Here is a 23,428-nt window from a genome sequence, read left to right as displayed (position 1 = left end):
GAATCCAAAAAAATAAATCATTGCACCAACAGTTGTTGAATACACTCCCCTTAAATTATTTTGGAATGGATCTCTGTCTTCTGAAGTTTGCGAAGCAAAAATAATCAAAACCATCTTGAATCTGCAGGTATGGTATGTTCCAACAACATGTCTGTGTTCCACTTCTTCCAGTCAATTTTACCAGCCTTCGTAACGCTTTGTGTGTAATGCGGGTAAGAAAGGGTTCCTCCGCTATATTCAAGGTATCGAGGCATGGGTAACAAATAAATTGGACATGAAATTCCCTTACAACAAATATGTCATCTTAAACATGGAAACATGCACTGTGCCAAAAATAGATTTTGCATTTGGAAAAATAGGATTGTCATTTGTTCATATCTCTGAGCACACGCACACACACACACCATATATATATATATATATATAAATATATATATATATATATATATATATATATATATATATATATATATATATATATATATATTTTTTTACGAAGACGTTCTTCCTTTTTCTTAAAGTGTATATTGACCAACAAGAAGCAAACGCCTTGGTATGATCTGCTCACATACACAAACTCTTAACATGTGAAAAAACATAATACATACAGTGGATGGATATGGAGAAGTAACAAAAAATAATACAGAGTGTGACAAATAGGCTGCACGTTGGAGAAAATAAACTAGTTTAGTTCATTTAATATTGCTTTGGCCTGTTGAGTGCAAAGCCTGCTCGTGTTACCCTTCGAGTTGAGTCGATGCAGAAACGCCCGAGAGTCGCCAGCCTGAACCAGTAAATGACCAACGGGCTGGCGAGAGCCCGCCCACTTGACTGTTTCGCCTTTTTCAATGTTGGTCTTTCTGGATGGAGGCTTTCAATTAGAACCCCAGAGAGTCTTCTTGTGCTGGAAAGTCTGTGTCTTCCTGGTCCCATTTGCCCGGCGACAGGCACTCATTAGTGGTGAAATCCTGAGGGTTTATCCCAATGTCCAGGACCTGGGGGTTAGTGCGAGACTCAGCGAGTCTGCAAGGGGACACAATAAGAGTTGAAAGGACAGGATTGGAAATGCTCACAACATGCTCAAAAACCTTGAGAACATATTGTAGGGATATTGGATAAATATGAGCTATCTATGCATGTAAAAAGATGAGTCAAATGTCTTGACATGAAAGACACATGTCCAAAACTTTGACAATATATTGATGGGAGGAGTGAGATTCCTTCGCAGGCAGGTGAGAAACTGATGACACGTTGACTATATTCTTTGTCTAACTGCACATGAGTCATACAAGAGATCTGAGCAGTGCGAATGGTTGATGGCAACTTGAAATGAATTTGACTACACGTGGCTATCCAGACAGATGAAGAGGGACAATGAGGTGGATTTCACTAGAGCCAGTGAATGACATCATTTTACCTGAGCAGGATTCAAAGCTATCCAGACTTTGGCTGGAAAAGGGGGCAAACATCATAAGTCAGCTAAGAATACATATGTGTTGCAAATACTTTCAAGCAGAGGTGCTTAATACATCGACCGATAACTCGCGGACTGGATTAACTAGATAGTAGCTAATGGCAGAGCAGCTAAAGTATGTTGTGTTCAGGAAACTCTCAGGTCCAAGTCCCGGCTCATACTGTATTTTTACCTTTCGTAACGTGATCCAATAATTTCCTGTTGAGGGGGTTCATAAAATGTCATGATAAGCAACATTTTTTTTAATGGGAAGTAAAATGTTATTTGTAGATGACGGTCGCAAGCAAATATGTATGTGGGACACACTGCAGCTGGAATTTTTTTTGCGGAGCTGGTCAAGGACGGCAAATAAGACATTCCGGCAAATCAAAGTATTTGCATTAAAGTACAAATCATCATCTAATCCAGCGCAATCAAATGTAAAAAGTCTAGACCAGATTTTACTCTCCATGAACATTTCAAAAGTCTAGTCATGCTCCGGGGTGAGGAAATTGGGTGCAGTTTTCATCACCCCCTAACTGCAATGGAATAAAATCGAAGGACGTGATGAAATGGTAAATTGATACAGATTGGCCTCCATGACAGGGGCACGGGGGGAAGCAGGAGCAATATTCTTCTACACCTCAACAACAACAACTAAAAAGCCATTTTTCGATATGGGCAACATTAACTAGCCAGGCCCTAAAGCGGCTTTCAATTACAGAACAGATCTATCTGTGCTCATGCCAGGAACATTCTCATTATAACGTGAGTGGGAGATTTATGATGTTGGGATGTAATTACATTGTGGAGAAAAAAAGTAATTACCTGATAACAAAACAAAAATAAATAAAAGAAACTGCCTCCAGGCACTTAGTGGCAGAAACGGGAGCACGTGCCACCCTTCGTCCATGCACTAATGAGAAATGAGACTTTGTGGTGATCTTTAAAAAATAATACAATAATTTGTAAACAGTCACCATACAACCTGGCAAGGGATGACTCAAGTACTATGAGAACATAGTTGTATGCATGCATACTAAAATGGTCAATTAATCACAGCTACTCAGATTGCTTTGTGGATCATATGTATACCAGGTGGAGCAATTCCTATCAAACTGAAACAACAGCATTGGAACAGTTTCCAGAATCAGTTTGCATTCATGGGATTTTTTTTCTTTTTGTGCATTGCTTGTTTTTTGTCACAATTCTAATTTTTGACCAAGGTAGCACAGTTTACACAGATGAAGCATAGCAGCATAAAGAAAGGGTGGAAAAAAAAAAATCGAACCATACCCTGAATGCACGAATGTCTGTACAAAAATTGAAAAACACCTGCTAACTTTAATGTTTTAGGGGCTGTAACCGCGATTACTTTGATAATAGATTCATTTGTTGATTGTTTTGCTCGATGAATGAGATAAATTATTTATTTCCATGTGCACAAAAAAAGCCATCAGATTTTTTTGTTCCTGTACTTCTAGTTTTTATTTTAGTTGTGTGTTTGATTTATTGTATTTGTTTGCTTGTTTGAACATCTGTCGAATATGTGCCCCGACAAATGCAAGCACATCTAAATCCAGATACAGTAATAAGGTGGATCTTATTGCATCTATTGCCAGTCAATTGCAATTGGACCTTGCATGCATGTTTTCTGAAAGAGGAGCTAAGTCTGAGTACCCAGAGAAACCCCAAGTATGCATGGAGAGAACAAAAACTCCACACAGGAAAGCCAGGACTTAAAAGGCACAAACTCATAAATGGGATGCAGACGTGTCTCCAACATGTAAAGTATTGGTTACTAAAAAAATAAAAATATTCTGATACTTATTAATCGAATTGGATATTTTGACCTACAGTAGCAGTCAAAAACAGTGAGAATAAAACTACCACTAGGTGGGAGAAGAACCAAAATAAAACAATTGAGCTGCAAACCAGGCACAATTGAGATACAATGTGTGATATCGCTGCACATTTTGGTTTAAAATCTGATGAATTAATCCTTTCAGAATGTATCTGTGAGAACAAGATACTGTTATTATGTCAAACAACATATTCAATGTAATCACACTATTAAAAAGAATGAATATGGAGTTGCTGAAATAGAAGAATGGACATGCCATGAAATGCTTTCATGACTATGTGTTTCTGGGCATTCCGAACAGATTTAATGCTGAATGAGGTATACACACTATCATCTCTTCTGTGCGTCATTTAGAAAGACTGGGTGAAGTTGCGCACAAAGGACACATCACAACAAGTAATCAAATTTGATTGGAAGGTTCGGGATGCTTTCATGACTATGTGTTTCTGGGCATTCCGAACAGATTTAATGCTGAATGAGGTATACACACTATCATCTCTTCTGTGCGTCATTTAGAAAGACTGGGTGAAGTTGCGCACAAAGGACACATCACAACAAGTAATCAAATTTGATTGGAAGGTTCGGGATGAATGAATTGATACTTTCCGGACCCATTTTCTTTGAGGGTGTAGCTTGCCAGGTAAAGTGTCTGCCAAGTGGCTGCCTTTAAAGTAGCCCCTATATTTTGTTTTTCAACGTATTCTTTTTCCTTTACTCTTCCTTTCAGAATTTTATTGCTGTGAATTGGGAATTTCTCTAATGTGAGATGAATAAAGGTTATCTCATCTCAACTCATCTCATCTTGGGGCCCTGTAAAATGAGCTTGCTGGCAGGAATTAAGATAGCTGAAGTGTGGGTGTGCCTTATTTCCAATGCCCTAACTCCTTTGGGGATGTTTTGCTTTCAGCGGTTGGAAAAAAATATCTTACCTTGAGAAAGCCTCATCCAGACCGTCTTCAAGCTCCTAACAAACATAGGAAGAATGTTAATTTCTAAATCACCTCACAATGAACAGTACATTAACATTACTCAAACAAAGTAGATTGATGTTACAAGGTAAATATTAGAGCTATTTGAATGCATAAACCAATACACACCTATTGCCAATCTGAACCTAAAATAAGAGGGAAAGGACAACTGACGTCTCTGGACAAGTTGTGTCCATAATTTGTAAAATGGCTTCAAATGACTTCGACTGAGCGTATTTTACAAAGATTCCACCGCATATAGCTATATTTTACGTTTTAAGACTCGCGCTGAATATTCCGGAAGTCTTGTTTTTGAGTTGGTGACGATGTTACTGAAGGAACGCCCCTGACGGAAAAAAGGACACATTGTAGCAGTCCTTCCGTCACGTCAATGCATTTTGCTGTATTTGTTTGGTCTGAAAACTTCGTGTTGCACCAAAAGGAGGCAGAAGAGGGCGACAAAGCTCCGTGTAAGGAATTAATCAGCCTGTAGAAACGGGCTGATTAATTCCTTACACGGAGCTTTGTCGCCATTTTCTGCCTCTTTTTTAGTGCTACATTTCCCCCCCTATCGCCTCAAAATAGCACGGAATAAATTATTTAATCGATTGCAAACATGTATGCTTTCCTCTTCAGAACTATTTGAATCATATTCATAGCTGGATGAGTAACAAGAAAGCATATTCTTCGAATCTGAAGCCATTGTTTTGATTCTCCAACAAGGCAAGACGTCTTGGGGTGACGCCACGAACAAGGGGGCGGGACCTTCTGAAACTGGCCACTTCCGGGTTCATTTTTTTTTTGCAGATTATGGACATTTAGTAATTTTTATTGGTGTTTTGCATTTGACTAAAAATATCATAGTGCGTGTTTTGGGTATTTTAGTTGCTATAAAACGTTTTTCTGATGTCAGTTAGGAAACAAAAAAGTGATGTTGGTTGTCCTTTAAAACGTCTTTCTCTTTCTCACCTACAACTTTCCAGCCCAATAGGTACGGGTATTCTTCAGTCCAGCCTACAGGGTGCCTCAGAAGTATTCAAAATGCTTAATTTTGTCCAAATTGTGTTTGTCAACAGCATTATCCAAAATGGATTCAATCCAACACACACAGCCCCTTGAAGACAAGATTATAATGTTTGAAATGATCGTTCCAAATTTATTACAAATAAACAACTCAAAGAGAAAAGTACAGGTGCACAGGTATTGCTAATAAGCTCAATATTGTGCTCAAACTGAGTCAATCGCTGTTTAAATTTATTTGACATGATTTGGAAAGTCATGTCATAGCAAATATCAAGCACCATGTTTGTATCTGTAAAAACGCATTCTGAAGGAAAACCTGATCCAGAACCATTTTGACTTCAGAATGAGGCAACATTCATGTTTCTGGAGGGACTTCAACTCCAAGCACAAAGCAAAAATATTCAGTGCAATGCTTGTGGCATTATTGTGACTCTGTAATCCCCGAGTGAACTAAAAAAACTATTTAACATATATTGTGAATACAAAGAAAATTTCTTCACATTTGTTTTTTTTTAATTGGCAAAGATTTATCGGAAAAAAAGAAAAAAAAAACTCTTCAATGTTATCATGGTGGGGGTTCTGTGTTTTTGCGTTGTTTGTAAAAAAAAACTCATTCTATTTTGGAATAACATAAAATATGGAAAAAGTGAAGCAATGGGAAGCATTTCCCATTTTCTTAGCAGGAGAACAGGACATGCCTTTCCTATCCAAGTACAGTAACATTACGGCCAAACAAAATGTTCAGCGTAAAGGTCAGTGCTGTTGGACAGTCTGCGGCTGGATGTATGCATGGCTTGAGGAGCCGGCGATGAGAAGAAAGACATGTCAGCGCAGAGTGCCAGTTCGTATGTGGAACTGCCGCGGCTTGGAATTAAAGCGGATTTACGTAGGACAGGAGATGTGAGACAATCTCTTTTCGTCAATGGATGCTACAGCTTCGTGTTTGCTTTCAACATTTAGCTTGTAGCTGACATGCACATTCCACCATGAAGTCCCTGATCCACTGGTGAAAAGGATGCTTTGATACTCTTCTTTCATCGAGAACTGCTTCGTGCAAGAGGGTGCAAAAAAGCATAAGATTGAATAACTGTCAGTTTCTTTGTGTTGTCATATTTTTTATTTAGATTTTTTGTTCTTTTTCTTACTTCAAGATGGTGCCACGAGCGTGGCTGCCTGTCCAGCAGGTCCTGTATTTAGTTTTTTCTACTTTCTTTCCTTTCTTCTTCCATTCATAACTTTGCTGCTGTGAAATTTAAATGTCTCCACTAGGAGAATAATAAAGACGAAAAGCTAATCCAAATTTACCCTTTAATCGGTGACATTAAAATTACTGCATAGTATTCCATCATGCCAAGGCTATATACTGTATCAGTGGCGGTCCGTGCATTTCACACCTAGGCCTTCAGTGAAGTCCTGCTTAGTTCGACTTGAACAAATATCCCTCGTATTACCATAATTTATAACACAACGGCTGGAGATATCATTTACAAAAGCACACGCACGCAGTACTGGGCGTGGCATCACCTTAATCATCTACAACACAGGCTATTTTCCAGAGCAATTACACATCAATAAATCTGCATCAGCAATTAGAACTTGTCACTATACGTGATACTGCAAACACTTAAAAATAAAAGGAAATTTAAAATCATTTGTCCACAAAGTTTTATGAAGTCCACCAAGAATATGCAATCTTTAACAAGATTTTACTCTAAATTACAAAATGTCAGTTTAATATAAGAAAAACAACAAGACGTTCACAAAACGAACTATTTGTTGAAAATAAAAGTAAACAAATCTTTTTCATTTGTTCTTGACAATATGCTTACCTACATGCGACAGCGAGTTGTCTTCTCATTCAGCCATTGTGGGTTAAAAAAGCAAGTAGTTATACTTGGTTTTTCTGCTAAAGTTTCCGGGCTGAGGGCTGAGGTAAAGTGAGTATCCAATCACAGGACGCGTACGTCATGTTCAACGCGAGGCCCTCTAGCTGGCCTTACTGTGCCAACTCGTGATCTGATTGGCTATCGCAACTGTATATCAACTACATGTGCCTGTTCATGTACAGCGCACAGACGCCCTCACTGTTGATTCTGAAGGCGTCGGTCAGATTTCATACAGCCTGGCGACACAAACTAGCTGAATTCTGATTGGATTAAAAACCCTGACCTAAAACTACAACACTGAAAGGAGCATAACCAAATGGATATAATATAACAGAATATATAAGAAAACAGTATGTAGATTATATATTTAGAAAAAATACATTTTTAATGAAATTGACTTTTATTATAATTATGATAATGATGTGATTATATTAGGCCAGCAGAGAAGGCCTTGCTGGCCCTGACGGCCCACCACTGTACTGTATACTGCTGTAACTAAGCAAATAAATAAAATACCAGACTCTTGTCTTACCCATACTGTATTGTTGTTCTCAGTTGTATAGTTATGCACCGTCAAGGAATTCAAGTCTGTTTGAAATGTTCCTGAGTGGACCAACGTTTCATTGGGCCCTTCCGCCAGGTCGAGGAGTTTTGTGGCGGCTTCCTCTGTAAAATAAAACCACAACGAATAGAACACTTTTCCACTCGATGCATGATGTGATAACGGAGTTTGGACTAAGGCCTCTGTGCCATATGGACAACACTGACATATAATAAGATGCGCTTTCTGGCCGATTGTGTCAACTGTCATATTTGAGAACCCTTTAAATTAATGACGTCCACTGACCGCAGTTCAAACGCCACCAAGCGGTATTTCAGTGTTGCAATTTCCTATGTCAAAGTCAAAACTTCTCTATAGATGGCTTTCCCCTGACATCAAAAGAGGACAATATTTGTGTGCCAGTAGAATGTAGCTCCCACTTATGTCCTTTCTGTTGGCACAGGATTGAAAGTATTCACAGAAATCTCCCCTTTTGAAAGTAACACTGATGGCGGACACACAGGAAATACACTGAGGTGTTGTTCAGTTGCCTCTAAAGTGTCATATTTTATGGCAAATTCAGAATTAGTGTTCCAGAGTCTCATCGAGTAGTCAGTGGCCTGATGCGTGATCAGGCAGAGTGACAGGGGTACAAATATATGTTTGTCCTTAATCTGCAACATGACAAGCAGGGAGGATTCGAGCATGTAGAAATGAGGTCGATTGTATTTCCAAGAATCTGATTCACAATGACATGGACCGCTTAGAGGCACGGTATACAAGTGTCTCTTTTACCCATAAACAAAAATCCAAAAGGTTTACATGTGTTTATTTGTCACGCCTATTTTTCACATAACACATTAGATCTCAGAGATCCCTTTCTAGGTTGAGGATATTTGGCTGGAAGGCTGTCTACAAAGCTGAGGTCAGATGTTCCTGGACTGGCATCAACCCCGCCATTAATAAATAGATAAAGATAACGGGAGCATTCAATATTTGATGTACCAAATGTGACAGGAAAAGGACATTCACACGCGTGATTGGGTGTGCAACCCTTGTGTCTAATCTTAGCTCGGTAAAAAAAAGTCAAGACTAATGACGCCTTGCAGAAGGTCAAGCCCAACGGGATGTCAATAATGTCCCTTTGGCCGGGCATGAAGAGAATCTTCGGATAATCCGTGCGAACAATGAGGTCACAGAAACATCGGTTAGTCAACAAACTATAGCCCTTATTTATTACTGTATTATATTTCCCAATGACAACCATGTGCATTCACCATGAATGCCATTGTCTCCGCATTCAAATGAACCCAAGACAAAGACAGGCTGTCAGATGAACTCCGGCCTGAATGGAGGCCAACATTTGACAAGTGGCTTGATTTTTGTTGCAGATGGCATGATGTTAGGTGACATGACTGACCTTCTCCCTTCAGGCTGCCGAGGCTCACTGAGCTGTCCAACTGGATGCCGTTGACTCCTTCACCATCTGAACCCGACTTCACTCGCTTCTCCTTTTCTGCATATGTGGAAAAGATGCAGAGGAAGAGAAAAGACCAATGCGACACAGGAAAACTAACAATGGATTGGTTGTTCTCGCACAACTGTGTACTCATTTAGTGGCTGGAAAAAATAACATTTTCCACCAGTTACACATATAATAATGTTTGAACAAATAAGCACAAACAATTGGCTGATAAGATTAGCCTAATTAGATTTGCTCTGACTTTGAGGCACTGAACTGAGAAAATAGCATTCAGTTTAGTCAGTCGTGATTGCAGCATATAAATTAATCAGGCAGTGCATCCTCAGACATTTTTTCTATAGTATGTACAATTAATACAATCAAGAACAAGAAGTAATCATTTAATATTCCAATCAGATTATTCATCATATATTCTGTGGCATGCATACCTTGCCTGGCTGCCTGCCAGAATTCAAACGCCACTCTGAAAGCTTGCGCCACTGTAAGAGTTACTGCTTGTGCCTGTTGTGGGGAAGTGCACACACACAAAGGAAAATGAGTAAAAGGAAGAAAAACCACAACTCTTACATAACATTTTTGGGGGGGTTCGCAATCGGCACTGTGGGTATTTAGGCAAAGAGGTAAGCAGTATAAACATGTGCCCGTCGGCATAAAAATAGAGACACCCTGACCTGTTCTAGGTAGCTGGGAGGCAATAGAGAATTTTGGCAAGAACTAAATTAGTGAGGGAAAGGAAGAGGGTGGGGCTCACTTGATCTAGAACCTCGAGGGAATAAGGGAATGATAACTTAGCCTCCCTTTGATGTTCTCCCTCATCTTTTTTCAGTTCTGTTGGAATGTTTGTATGTTAACTTGTCAAAAAGACAAGGAGATGAGATACTCACTACATTTTTTTAAAGGAACGCATCCACGAAGCTTTGTTTTGCTCTTGAATTGCTATGTACTGAAACCATAGAGTCTTGCCTGCTTACCACTTTTTTCTTTGTGCAGAGGAAGGCATGACACTCAAGTGTCTCATTGTGTTGGCTCTGGACGATGTAGGCAAACACTTTGTCATGCATCTTATCTGCTGTACAATAGGATATTCTGAAAAGACAGACAAATTGAGGGCAATGGAAAGCAATGATGCACTGACTACAACATAAAGTTAGCAGAGTGACACAATTTTCTGTAAACGGTTCCATCTTTTGATGTATCCTCCTAAAAAATGTCCAACTGCATCACTATTGCCTGGTCTTTACATACTGACCATGTCTGTGCAAGAAAACACGTCTTCTCCAATAATTCAGGGATGGATAGTATTTATTCAAATGATGGATTTGCGTGGGTGGGGGTGTGGGTGAGCGTGCATGCATGTGGTGGGTTGAATTTTAGAAATTGATCACAACAATTCATCAAGGTGAACCTCAAAGCATTCCAATTTTAAATCTTGAAGAGCTAAGGGCCCGAGGTTGGCTGGAAGAATCTGAGCAAGCAATCATAATATTAATGGCAAATATTTGCAATGGGGGCTTTGTGAAATTCCGTGTCTCAGATTCCAATCAATACGTTTTATTTATCATCCAAATTCTTCATGACAGTGATGTTACTTACAAACCCCAAACAGTGCATAGATCAGATTTATTATTGATGAAGATTGTGTAAATCAGATAGTAACGCCCCGACACTGACAGTGACATAGCGACATATAAATGAAGGCTTTGCTGTCAATTACACGTCACTGGATTCGCAATGCATTGTTGATCAAATAACCCAATTCCAAATCTAAACGTTATTAATATTATTAGTAGTAATAGTGTATGAACAGAGCACAGGAAACAAACCTCATGTGCAGATCAAATAGCAGTTACCTGGATGTTAATCATTACTTAACATTTAGGTGGTCTGGACTGACTATATGCCATCCCACACCACTTATTCCTTGATTTAAGCAAAATGAAATGAAAGGGACCATTATTGGCCACTGCTGTCAATTATTTTACTTATTTCACGACTGAAACATTCCCAATAGTATTTGAAACCAATTTCCAAGAGTCAATCCAACTGCTGCAAAATTGAATTTGAATTGTGCCACTTGAGCGCAAAATATATGAATTGTTGTTTCCAGGCTGTAGTGTCAAAGCAACCCACCAGCCGTAACATTGAGACAAACTAATGAAGATGTTGCTCGTGAAATACCAATGTCCTATTTTGACTGACATTACCAGAGATATACTGCTTGTGAATCGCAAAGCCCTTGTCAATTTGGCTGGTGCAAACTACTATTTGCGATGCAGTGCCATTTTGTTACTACAATCATATGAAACCATCTATTACTTGATGGCAGAAAAATTGTGAAATGCAATTCTATGACCACTATTTAATTCAAAGAATTTAACAAATTTCACAAATTCATGAAAAATAAGGAAAATACTTTGTGAAGGAAATATAAAACTGAAACATCAAGTCAAAATGACTTCCAATAAAGACTCGAGAATCTAGATTAACTCTCTTTGTACAGACTCATGAAAATAGAACTTGGTAGTCATTTGAGCTCGAGGCCAATTAAGGGCAAGTCTTAAATGTGCAGGCTGAGGCAGGCGAAAGGTTTCTATGGCAATTTGAGGAATGTCTGTGTCACTTGGGTGTGACAGAATGCGAGCATGTCAGTCACACCTGCATGAAGGCGCAGACATACAGTTTTGTTGTGCTGCTTGCTGGGGAGAGCGAGACAGAATGCTGACAGACACATACAACTCTACTGTAGTGACTCACACCTCTTGACCCTCCACAGAATCCAATGACGCAGAACTTGAAACATGCGATGGATACTTTTGTTTTAATGAAATGACGAAATCAGAAAGTATGCAAAAACAGGGGCTGCCCAGTTGAATGATTAACTCAGTATATGACAAGAAGAGGAGGACTGACCGGTAAATGGAAATGTTTTCTATTAGCTGGTTGGAGGCACTGTCATAAAGGATGATTCCACGAGGGGAGACTTTCAATGTGACTTTGTGGAGCTTCTTTCCGCTGGCTTTGGCCTGAACAACAACACAAAATAAAAACCACAAGATAAGTGTGAGACAGAATGTGATAAGTATTTTCCCTACTTATCACACCTTTTCAGATAATAAAGCTAGTTTAAATCTTCATCTTCTTTTCCTTTCGTCTTTTCCCTTCAAGGGGTCGCCATAGCTAGTTTAAATATGTAACAAAAACAATCCAAGTAAATACAAAATGCAGGTTTTAAATAATACTTTCTGGAACTTTGTGAGAATGTAATTGCATTGCTATGTTGGGTCGTCAATTAACAGTTAACAATATTAAAACCAAAGTTTTGGAAAACTGAATTTTGCAGGTCACACCCAGGCCTGATTATCACTTGATTTGTTAAACAAATCAATTCACTCGTAGTTCTTACGGGAAAAAAAAGGCCGCAAGATTTCAAAGACAAACGTGTCTCGCTACCATGCACTCAAATTCAAGAACAATAAAGTAAGTTGCTGAAATATTTCATTCTGGAACATGTTACCTAGCTATGTTAACGGAGTACATGAACATTTATTATATTTTCACCGAAGAGATGAGATAACAGTGTGTGTTTTATGCTCGGATCGCTGTATGGAGTAATGTCATAAACTACCTTCACTATTTGCATCGACCTTGCACTCCATGGTCTCACTATTGTGAATTATGAGTGGTAGAGGTTAAGTTTATATTTAAAAATTAGTATTGTGCCAAAAGCATTTGCCTCCATTTCTTTGTTAATCATTCTGACATGATGCGAAAGAATCTTCGAGAAGGACCTAAAGATACACCTTATGAGAATGTTTAAAATTGCATTCCTTTTGATGAAATGTGCGCATGTACTGTAGCTCAGGGGTCCCCAACCCCCGGGCCGGTACCGGTCCGTGGGTCATTTGGTACCGGGCCGCACAGAAAGAATAAATAATTTACATAATTTCCGTTTTATTTAGGAAAATGAAATGTCACTGCTTGCAGCGCATTTCACTGACGAGGAATGGGTCGCAAAGCTCGCTTACTTGTGCGACATATTAAACCTGCTCAATGAACTCAATCTGTCACGTCAAGGGAAAATGACAACTGTCTTCAAGTTGGCTGATAAAGTAGCTGCATTTAAAACCAAACTGGATTTGTGAGGACGGCGCATGAATAGCGGTGTATTTGACATGTTTCAAACATTGGCAGGGTTTTTGGAAAAGACTGAGCCCGAGCCTTCATTGACGAACTGCCAAGGAATGGATCCGCAACCCATTTGTCAACAAACCAGGTGAATCCAGCATGCCTGTGCAAGAGGAAAAACAACTGCTGGAGTTAGCAGATGATGGCGGACTTAAAGGACAACCGACGTCTCCGGACAAGTTGTGTACATAATTTGTAAAATGGCTTCAAATGACTTCTACTGAGCGTATTTTACAAAGATTCCACCGCATATAGCTATATTTTACGTTTTAAGACTCGCGCTGAATATTCCGGAAGTCTTGTTTTTGAGTTGGTGACGAGTCCTCACCCTATGTCACTGAAGGAACGCCCCTCAGCGAGAAAGGACATACCTTGCATAACCTCAATGCATTTTGCAATACTTTGTTTGGTCTGAAAACTTCGTGTTGATCCGTGTTGATGGCGAAATTAGAAGGAAAACACATAAATAACGCGAGGGTGAATCCTTGTGTGTGGCACCGAGCATCTATTTGATATTCACTGACAAAAATTGAAAGGAATTAATCAGCCCGTTTCCACAGAGCTTTGTCGCCCTCTTCTGCCTCTTTTCGGTGCTACATTTCCCCACCCAGATGACACACATTCGGTGCTACATTTCCCTGCTCAAAATGACACGGAATAAATTATTTAATTGATTGCAAACATGTATGCTTTCCTCTTCAGAACTATTTGAATCATATTCATAACTGGATGAGTAACAATAAAGCATATTCTCCGAATCTGAAGCCATTGTTTTGATTCTCGAGCAAGGCAAGACGTTTTGCCGTGTCACCACGAACATGGGGGCGGGACCTTCTGAAAATGGCCACTTACGGTTTCAAATTGAAGTACTTTTTAGACACTTTAAGTCATTTTTATTGGTGTTTTGTATTTGACGAAAAATATCATACTGCGTGTTTTCGGTATTTTAGATTTTAAAAGTATGTTTGAGACAACAACTCTGCCGGTGTTTTGGATTAAAGTGATGGCAGAATACCCAGAGATCGCCACAACAGCACTGAAAACCCTGTTGCAGTTTCCGACATGTTATTTGTGTGAAGCGGGGTTTTCTGCAGTGACAGCAACCAAAACAAAACTACGGAGTAGACTGACACACTTTGGGTGTCATTGTCTCCAATTATCCCAAGATGGGACCGTCTCGTTGCAGAGAAACAAGCTCAGGGGTCCCACTGATTCAGATGCAGTGAGTTGTATTTTTCATGCGCTTTGTACTTGTTTTTGTGGTGTATCTTATTTTGAAGGCACGCTTAAACATTACCCTGGTGACCATAGAGTGTTAAGGGGCAGATACGATGTTACATGTTGCCGCGATGTTACCAGGACTCTGCTAATAAAGTTGTATAAAAATACACAATGGATTCACGTTTATTATTATATTTAAATGAAAGAAAAAAACAGTTTCCATGCCTGTCGTCTCATTTTACATTGTTGTATTTATCCGCCGGTCCGTGAAAATATTGTCTGACATTAAACCGGTCCGTGGCGCAAAAAAGGTTGGGGACCCCTGCGGTAGTTCCTTTACTTGACTTAGTGGTACAACCGTATGGTGGAGCATACACGGTGGCATTTTTGCAGTCGACTCAGAAAATAACCTGAAAACGCCATAGAGCATGATAACCATTCAATATTAGAGAGTGCCAACCTACGATGGCTCCGGGTGGCTTCACTTCCCCCTGACGGTGAGTAAATGTCATTTTTGGTCCACTCTTACCAAACTCCATAAAATGATCATTTGTGCTCCTAGAGAAAGTCCTGCACAGCAACCGATGAGAATTATTTCAACAAAATGTAAATGTGTTTATGTCTTTTGTAAATACAGTGATACCTCGGTTTACGAACGCTTTAGTTTACGAACTTTTCGCCTTACGAACATTAAATTCGCGAGAATATATTCTTGGCATACAAACTAGTTTTCGGGAAACACAGTGCGCCACAATGGTTTGCGGACTAGTTTTCAGCGGCAGAACACCAAACCACCAGTCGAACAGCGCCACTGTGGCTGGCGGACTAGTTTTCCACACCCGCTTTCATTCAGTGCACTCAGTGCAGACGTGGTTATCGAGTGGATACTTTTGCTTTTTGGGGACAGAAAAAGACCCCACCACAGGCTACTGTTAAGCCGAAGAGGACACAAAATAAAATTACGGTAGAGTAGAAGAAGGAGATCATGGAAAAACACGAACGAGGTGTGCGCTTGTGTGACTTAGCGTCCTAGTACCAGTATGCTAAGTCGACCATTGCTACATGTGGCAAAGGAAGTTTCTGTGTTGTCTAAGCAACGGTCTCGAGCAATAGAAGAAGTTGAAAAATGTCTGTTGATTTGGATTAATGAAAAACAGCTAGCAGGGGACAGTCTTTATGGAAGGTGACTCTCCTTCCAAATAGTAAGTCCCTCCCTTGTCCTCCCACTACATTCCATCAAGGCATCAACAACCATAACAAAGGTAAATAAAACGACTATTATACAGTACATTTTATTTCTTTAATTACAATACAATAAAATAGTACATTTATTATACATACAATAATGTATATTTTGTGTAGTTTTAAAGGAGAACCGACACCATTTTTTTGTTTCTTAACTGACATCAGAAAAATGTTTTATAGCATCTAAAATAAAATACCCAAAACACGCAGGCTGGTATTTTTAGTCAAATGCAAAACACCAATAAAAATGAGTTAAAGTGTCCCAAAACTACTTCAAAATGACCTCGGAGATGCAGTTTCAGAAGGTCCCGCCCCCTTGTTTGTGACGTCACGCCAGCACGTCTTGCCTTGCTCTAAATCAAAACAATGGCTTCAGATTCAAAGAAGATGCTTTCTTGTTACGCATCCAGTTATGAATATGATTCAAATAGTTCTGAAGAGGAAAGCATAAATGTTTGCAATCGATTAAAAAAGTCCTCCCGTATCAATTCGAGCCGTCAGGACTCCAATGTAGCGTCCCAGAAAATGCACAAGATGGCGCCCAAGCTCCGTTGGAAATGGGCTGATTTGTCTGCTGGGAATTTGTGTCAACTAGTATCAAATAGCAGTCTTGGTGCAACAAACAACAATGCACCATCACATTATTTATGTGTTTTCCTTCTAATTTCGCCATCAACACGGATCAACACTAAGTTTTCAGACCAAACAAAGTACCCAAAATGCATTGTGTCGCTTTCTCGGTCAGGGGCGTTCCAGACGTGACGTCACGTCAGGAATCGTCATCATCTCGAAAACAAGCCTTCCTGAATATTCGGCACGGGTCTTAAAACGTAAAATATAGCTATATGCCGTGGAATCTTTGTAAAATACGCTCAGTAGAAGAAGTCATTTGAAGTGATTTTACAAATTATGGACACAACTTGTCCAGAGGCGTCGGTTGTCCTTTAAGGCTTATTTAGTAGAACATTATGTTTCATGGATTAGTCACATTTTTAATGGCTTCTTATGGGAAATAAATGTTAGGCAGACGAACTTTTCGCCTTACACACACTTTCTGGGAACCAATTAAGTTTGTAAGTTGAGGTATCAGTGTACTTATTCTGGGAACCCTCAAGATTTAAGTCTGGAAAATTAGCGACAGCAATTTGGGATTCATTCAGTCTTCACTTTCTGAGCTTGTTTGGGTACTAGTATTTGAGCGTGCACCATCTTACTGTGGCTACTATCCTCTTGACGGCAGCCGCAGACAGCTCTTCTCCTTTGGGCTGCTCAACCATTGTGACCCCGAGGTATTTGAGCTGAAACACCATACCCTCCAGTAGGGTTTCCCGCGTGTCTGTCCAGTTCTCTGGAAGCTCTATAAATAAATAAATAAAGGAAAAAAAAAATCACAAACACAGAGACACGATGCAATGTAAATCAAGTGAAATGAAATGATACAAACGACCCCAACCCCCCGAAAAAAAAAAAAAATCACAGTTAACCAAAAACAGATAGGATTTGATGATAAAATACTAATATTTTCAAAAATATGCAGCTTGATTAGATTTGTGTCATTTTAAAGGAAACCAACAGAGCGGTCCAACTATTTGTAAACAATCACCACGAACAGTTTTGTAACATTTGACCCCTTTGAAACTGCTCTAAAAATTCTTGATGCAGAATGTTGGCATTGCAAACCAACCGTGATTGATTGTGGGGAATACACTAATATTTCAAAAAGAACCCTCAAGCGCCACAGTTCACATTGATAACTGAAGTTGGGGAACCCATTTATCACCGACGGAGGAACAGCTCTATCCGACTGACTCAGAGTCCAGCAAAAATGAAACAAGACAACGAATACAATATCCGATCTCGATGGGCCTTTGAAGTGTGATAAAACACACTTGTATAAAGCATGCCATGCTGGATGCGGAAGACTGTCTTCTAATTTTACATAATCATTCATCCAGCTAATGCTGCTTCATGTGAAAAGAAAATAATCCATGTTCATATTAGTCACTTTGTATTCATATAACCAAGCCCCCACAGCACCCAGCATCAGCCTCCATGGCAGCTCACTGAAGCTCCGGCACTGATTAGTACAAACTTCAAAGGCTGCGCTGGACCTGTGACCAACTGGGCAGTGAGCACCGCTCGCCTGTGTGATGCTGCTTTGAAATAAGTGAACATGTTGGCTGAGCTACGAGGGAGATTGCGCTTAGAGAAGAGAGTGAGAAAACATCAAGCTTTCCTCTACCAATCATGTTTCGAGAATACCTAAGATTGCAAATGCTGCAATCAGGTCGGGTGGTCTTGTTTGGCACAAGTTCCTTGCAGTGTTGCCAAAGCCTTGATCCTCTTTTACAACTCGCCAGCACACGATACGGCTACACACATTCAAATGGCCTCACACATATTACAAAAGAAATTACTCGGGCACAGAATGACAAGGTGTGGGTTGAAAATATTTAAAAGAAGAAGGAGCAAAATTATAATGTACATTATGTTACACTGGCACCAAATCATGTCAAACTCAAGTTATTGTTCGAAAAATTGCTCAATAGCACTCATGAGGGATCCCTCGTTTAAGTAGGGGTTGTTATATACTCCAACTCTTCCTGTATTTTTTAATACTCTCAACTAATAACTCACACTAGAGAATGTGCGATGAATCAACTAAATTTATCGTTACGTTGTTTAAGCACGACAACTACATTATTTAAAAAACAAGTTTCGCAGTTCCCCACGCCCGCCATCTCGTCTTTACGTTGTTTCTCCAGATACAAAAGAATAGTCATTTTCTCTTCATCTTTTTGTCAATTTTTTTAGAAAACACATGTTACATATTTACAACAAAATGAAAAAAATATATGATTTCTTTTATCCAAGTGTCAAAATATCTGGTAGCACATTTTTTTCAAGGAATGCAATCAAGTGCAAAGAGTAGTTACATGAAAAGTTCAATACCAACTTTCTTTTAAAGTCCAAAAGAAAAATATTGTTATTTTTCTTTATTCAATATTGTTGAAAGGTATTGTTGAGGAATGTAGCTGTATTATGAGTAATACTGGAACCAGCCTCTCCCCTGAACATCTGTTTGATTTCTTAAACAAATAATATAATGTTATGTTTGGAGCCACTTCCCTTCATGAGTGACCAACACCCCATAATTATCTTCTCTGTTCCCTACTTCAAGAAAGTCCTTGAGGCCTGTCAAGCTCCTTTGACATGAAACTCATCTTGCGATTTAGGCACAATGGGAGAAGTTTGGACCCTCTTCTCATACCAGGAGAATTGTATCAACCTTTCTTTGTTTCAAGTCATTTACAGAAGGGGCAGGACAGCTTACTTCTCATTCACATTTGATCCAAATATAAGTGTGTGTCTGTTTGTTTCCTGGAGAAATCTGAAACTTTCAGGAGCCCGAATCGAATCGTAACTGCAGAAAATAAATAATATTAAAGGTACTGTTCATCATTTCCAGCCTGTATTTGGAAAACCAACATTCTCACTGTTCAAAATTCAACGAACATGCAGAGTAAGAGTAAGGTCAACTCTCTCCCCCAACAGTATCAAACATCCTAAAATTTGGATCAATACCCCTCGGCAGCTCTCGTACTGACCAACACCCATGTGGAGTCAACCGATACCACAACCATTTTTTTTGAAAGGGTTGGAGTTTTATCCCCCATGAATACCCATGTATTTGATGTGCACTATCAGGAATACCGTCAAGCTAGCAGCAGCATCATTTGTTTACGCAATGCATTGCAGTACCAATTCAAAGTAAAACTTGGCTGACATGGACATCAATGCAGTTCATCAAAGAGGTTCGGCTGTATTACCTTATTTGCTCTAGTTATTCAAGGGTAAGCAAAGCGTCCATACCTTCTTATCTCATTTCGTGAGCCTTTTGCTGAATCACAGTACATGCAATTCCCTGTGTCCATCAACTTAAACAGCTTACAGTACATTCCAAACCTTTTTATCTCATTTCGTGAGCCTTTTACTGACTCACATTACATTCATCACAAAAGATTCGAGACAGTTTTAAGTGCTCATTCCATGTTAGTTCCCCCCCGCCCCCCAGAAGATTCCACAAAAATGGGAGCCACTTGTCACATTGCAAATACGTATAGAGAGATGCTTTACTGAGGAGACGTATTCAACTTCTGCAATCTCAGTGGTTCGTCTCCTACTGAGGAATCAAAATGACTTTGTCAGCTTATCAGGTTTAAATGTGAAGCCAAGCTGAGCCAGCCAAAACCCAACTAAACCATGTAACTACCCCATCTGTACTCCAATTTACAGAAAAACAGCAATAAATAACTTTCATGGTTCGGGGTATGTTTAACTTGCTACATATTGAGGTTTTATAAATAAATGTGTGGTCCTTTTCCTGGTGGTGAAAGTCAGTTCTTTTAATTATCATTATTATTGGATTGGATTTGCCTTTATTAGTCTCGCAGCGGAGTCAAAAGAACAAAAAAAACTAAATCACAAATAACATGACGACACAAAGACACAGACATTAATTCTTAAGCACTTTCTGTACCCTCTTTGTTACATAAAGCAATTCCAGATAAAAGAGGAGAGGATCAATTCAGTGACCAACATGTTATGAAAATGGTGCTGAGGTGCAAAATGGCCATATGTGTAGGCATATGGCTGAAGAGGCTTTCATTAATTATTTCTGACCAGGATGAGGAAACTGGTTTACCACTGTCTCTTTGAACCATGACTTCGTTGTCATTCACGAATCATAAAATTGATTAATGCAGTAGAAACAATTGTCTTTTGGGGAGGAATGCGCTTCTCAAATATTTAATACCAGCAAGCCAAGACAATTTATCGATTAAGAAAAAATTAAATACGTAAAATCCTTCCCACCAGTCTTCGCTTTCCAGTTGGCCTGTCACAAACAAACTTTCTGAAATCACTGGTCAAGCCATATTCTTTTGTTTATTTACCTGGCGTCTTGCAGATGGTGACATTTCACAATAGCATCCAGAGCAGGGGTGTCAATATCCTGTCCTCGAGGGCCGCTGTCCTACATGTTTTCAGAGTCTCCCTGTTGCAACGCACCTGATTCAAGGGAACAGGCTCAATGGACACACCTGATTCTCATGATCAGATCATCAGCAAGTTCCCTTGAATCAGGTGTGTTGCAATAGGGAGACTTGGAAAACATGTAGGACGGCGGCCCTAGAGGACCAGAGTTTGACACCCCTGATCCAGAGGTTCAGTAAATATTACAGGCTTACAGCAGCATAGTCATAGTTTTGCTTATTTACCTACCTTCTTGCAGATGGTGACATTTCACAATCATAGTATCCAGAGGTTCAGCAAGCATTACCGGCTTAAAGCATCAAAAAATAAACCTCCTGCTGCAGAATAATACAGGCAAGAAAGAAATATCTCTTCCTCTCAGTGCCCCACCAGAGTTTGCAGTTTAGTGGTGACAATGTTGTCTAAAATATATTCCAGAGACCCTTAAAATTCCTCATTGTGGGACGATTCAATGCCTTCTGATTCTTAATCTTACAATCTAAAGTGTTTTTCAAATCTAGGCAATCCATTTGGAATGTGCCTGGAGTGCTACCTACAATATTAGTCAAGTTAAAAAATGTTACTCTCACTTTAACACTGCACATTACAAATAATAGTAAAAAAAAACTAAATGCCCTGTATGTCAAATTAATTCAAGTAAAAAAAATAAAATAAAAGCAAAAACACATTAAAAAGCAGAGGCCAGACGCACTGCCTCACCAACATACTGTATATAAGAAGGAATTTTCATATCACATCCCAATTCACCAGCAATGAGTTAAATGCAAGAAGTCATTATCACAATATTGTGTCAGGAAATGCAGTCGAGTAAATGGTAAAGATCGTATTATCAGTCAGACACTTTACCCTCAAAAGCTCCCGATGGTGTAGTGATGATTTGTGTACGGGGACCGTGGGATCAGTTCCCTCTCAGTGACAGTGTGGATGTGGTTGTGAATGGTTGTTTATCTATACTGTATATTTGTCCTGCACTGACTGCCGATAACTTCAGAGTGTATTATTTTGTCATTAAATGTTCTTTGCGGACACCCGCAGCAGATCCTCGTGTTATCTGTTGACGGGTTCAGAGGGAAGAAATTTCATCTGCATTTCACAATATAGGTGTACTTCAATAACTAACTAAGTGATGCTTGCGCGTGTGGGGGTCAAGATGAGGACAACTCTTTTAGTCTCATAAGGGTCAGCTATGTCCATTTATGATCAATACATCAATTGTGATGACCGTACTAACTGAAAATGTCAAAAGTGGCTTCCATTCTAACAAAAGCCCCGACTTAAAGGAAGAGACGAGGCTAAACAAGGGTTTGACTTCACCGGCACGCATTTTTATTTTACACAGTGCATCGCCTAGCAACAGTGGGTTGCTAGGATTGTACAGTGTTGCCAGAAATACGACCACTAATTCCCGACCCTGTACCACTGTTGTGTTGTAAATGTCACACGTGACCTGGCAGACAATGCCGGTCTTTTCACACAGGACCGTAAGAGTCCTGTTATTATTTCCCCCCGTTTGGACAAACATGAAGCGACATGTGACTAGTGAGGCATTAGGACTGAGCGTATCATTTAACCCGCCCTACAATGTCCTAGCGTACATTAAATGGATGCAGCGCGCTGCTGTCAAGAGTCCGGGTCAAGTTCAAACGTAAACGTACACAATTTTGAGTTCAATGGGCCATTTATTATGGTGTATATTAGCTGTGACGGCTGTCAAACATCCGCAACATTGACTTTAAGTTGCTGGAACAAGCATAACTGTCGAATTGTAGCATTTAAGGCACGCGCCGGTAGACCTTAGTCTGATGCTAGCTTAGTGTAGCTAAATTAGCACACAATGGTGCCTTCTTTTAATGCGTATCAGAATGTAGAATAAACGTACTCACTTTTATGTCTGCCGCCTCCCCAAGACTGCTTGGCGATGCTGGGGCTGCGTATTATCGCCCTTCCAGCGGATTTCAACGCGTCCATGTCGCGATATAAAAATGGGGCAAAACCTCCGTCAAGCCGTACACTGGAAGTGGAAACAACCACGCCTGTTTGCAAATAGGAGTTCTTGTGAACTTTTCTCATCTGTTTCCGTGGTTTTGCCACGGTTATTCAAGCCACAGTGGATCATATGCACTGCCCCCTGGGCGGTGTCATATTATGCAAATTGTCGAAGATTTGGGAGAGAAAAAAAAACCTGAGTGGAACGGTTGAAGTAAGTACAAGCGCGAGTCGGGCGGGCGGTGTTTTCTAGGCGAAGAAACGCGCCCACCTCTTCATTTTGAACACTATTTGATGAAATCCAAGCTAGAGCTGCCATGAACAACTGAATGTGATTTCTACAGATCAACCATAATCAGACAGACGTATTTAGTAAGGACATCACAGCACGTTAATGTCCTTCATGCTCAATATGTGTATCGAGCATTCAACAACAAAATCTTGAAACACCCCACAAAAATTTTCAAGCGCAAGTCTGTCATGTATAAAAAATACAGTAAACCATTCCATGATGATGA

General features: G+C 39.7%; 1 protein-coding gene across 2 annotated transcripts; it reads right to left on the bottom strand.

Annotated features, from left to right (window-relative positions):
- Positions 1-479: 479 nt before the first annotated feature.
- Positions 480-23,032, bottom strand: ldlrap1b (low density lipoprotein receptor adaptor protein 1b). Of its 2 annotated transcripts, XM_089004742.1 has the most exons (10): positions 22,808-23,032; positions 17,084-17,226; positions 12,129-12,241; positions 10,190-10,304; positions 9,647-9,719; positions 9,156-9,251; positions 7,727-7,860; positions 4,247-4,281; positions 1,418-1,449; positions 480-1,023 (listed from the first exon to the last, which is right to left on the bottom strand). In XM_089004742.1, the coding sequence occupies exons 1-10, from the start codon at positions 22,992-22,994 to the stop codon at positions 977-979; spliced, it is 975 nt and encodes a 324-aa protein (XP_088860868.1). In that variant the 5' UTR covers positions 22,995-23,032; the 3' UTR covers positions 480-976. The 2 variants fall into 2 exon arrangements, with proteins under 2 accessions (XP_088860868.1, XP_088860867.1); XM_089004741.1 differs by lacking the exon at positions 1,418-1,449 and having other exon boundaries at positions 22,808-23,030.
- Positions 23,033-23,428: the final 396 nt, after the last annotated feature.

Source organism: Hippocampus bargibanti, linkage group LG09, assembly GCF_051943395.1.
Source record: "Hippocampus bargibanti isolate YZ-2025 linkage group LG09, ASM5194339v1, whole genome shotgun sequence".
NCBI classification, from domain to species: Eukaryota; Metazoa; Chordata; class Actinopteri; order Syngnathiformes; family Syngnathidae; genus Hippocampus; species Hippocampus bargibanti.
This window is presented reverse-complemented; position numbering and strand designations above follow the sequence as displayed.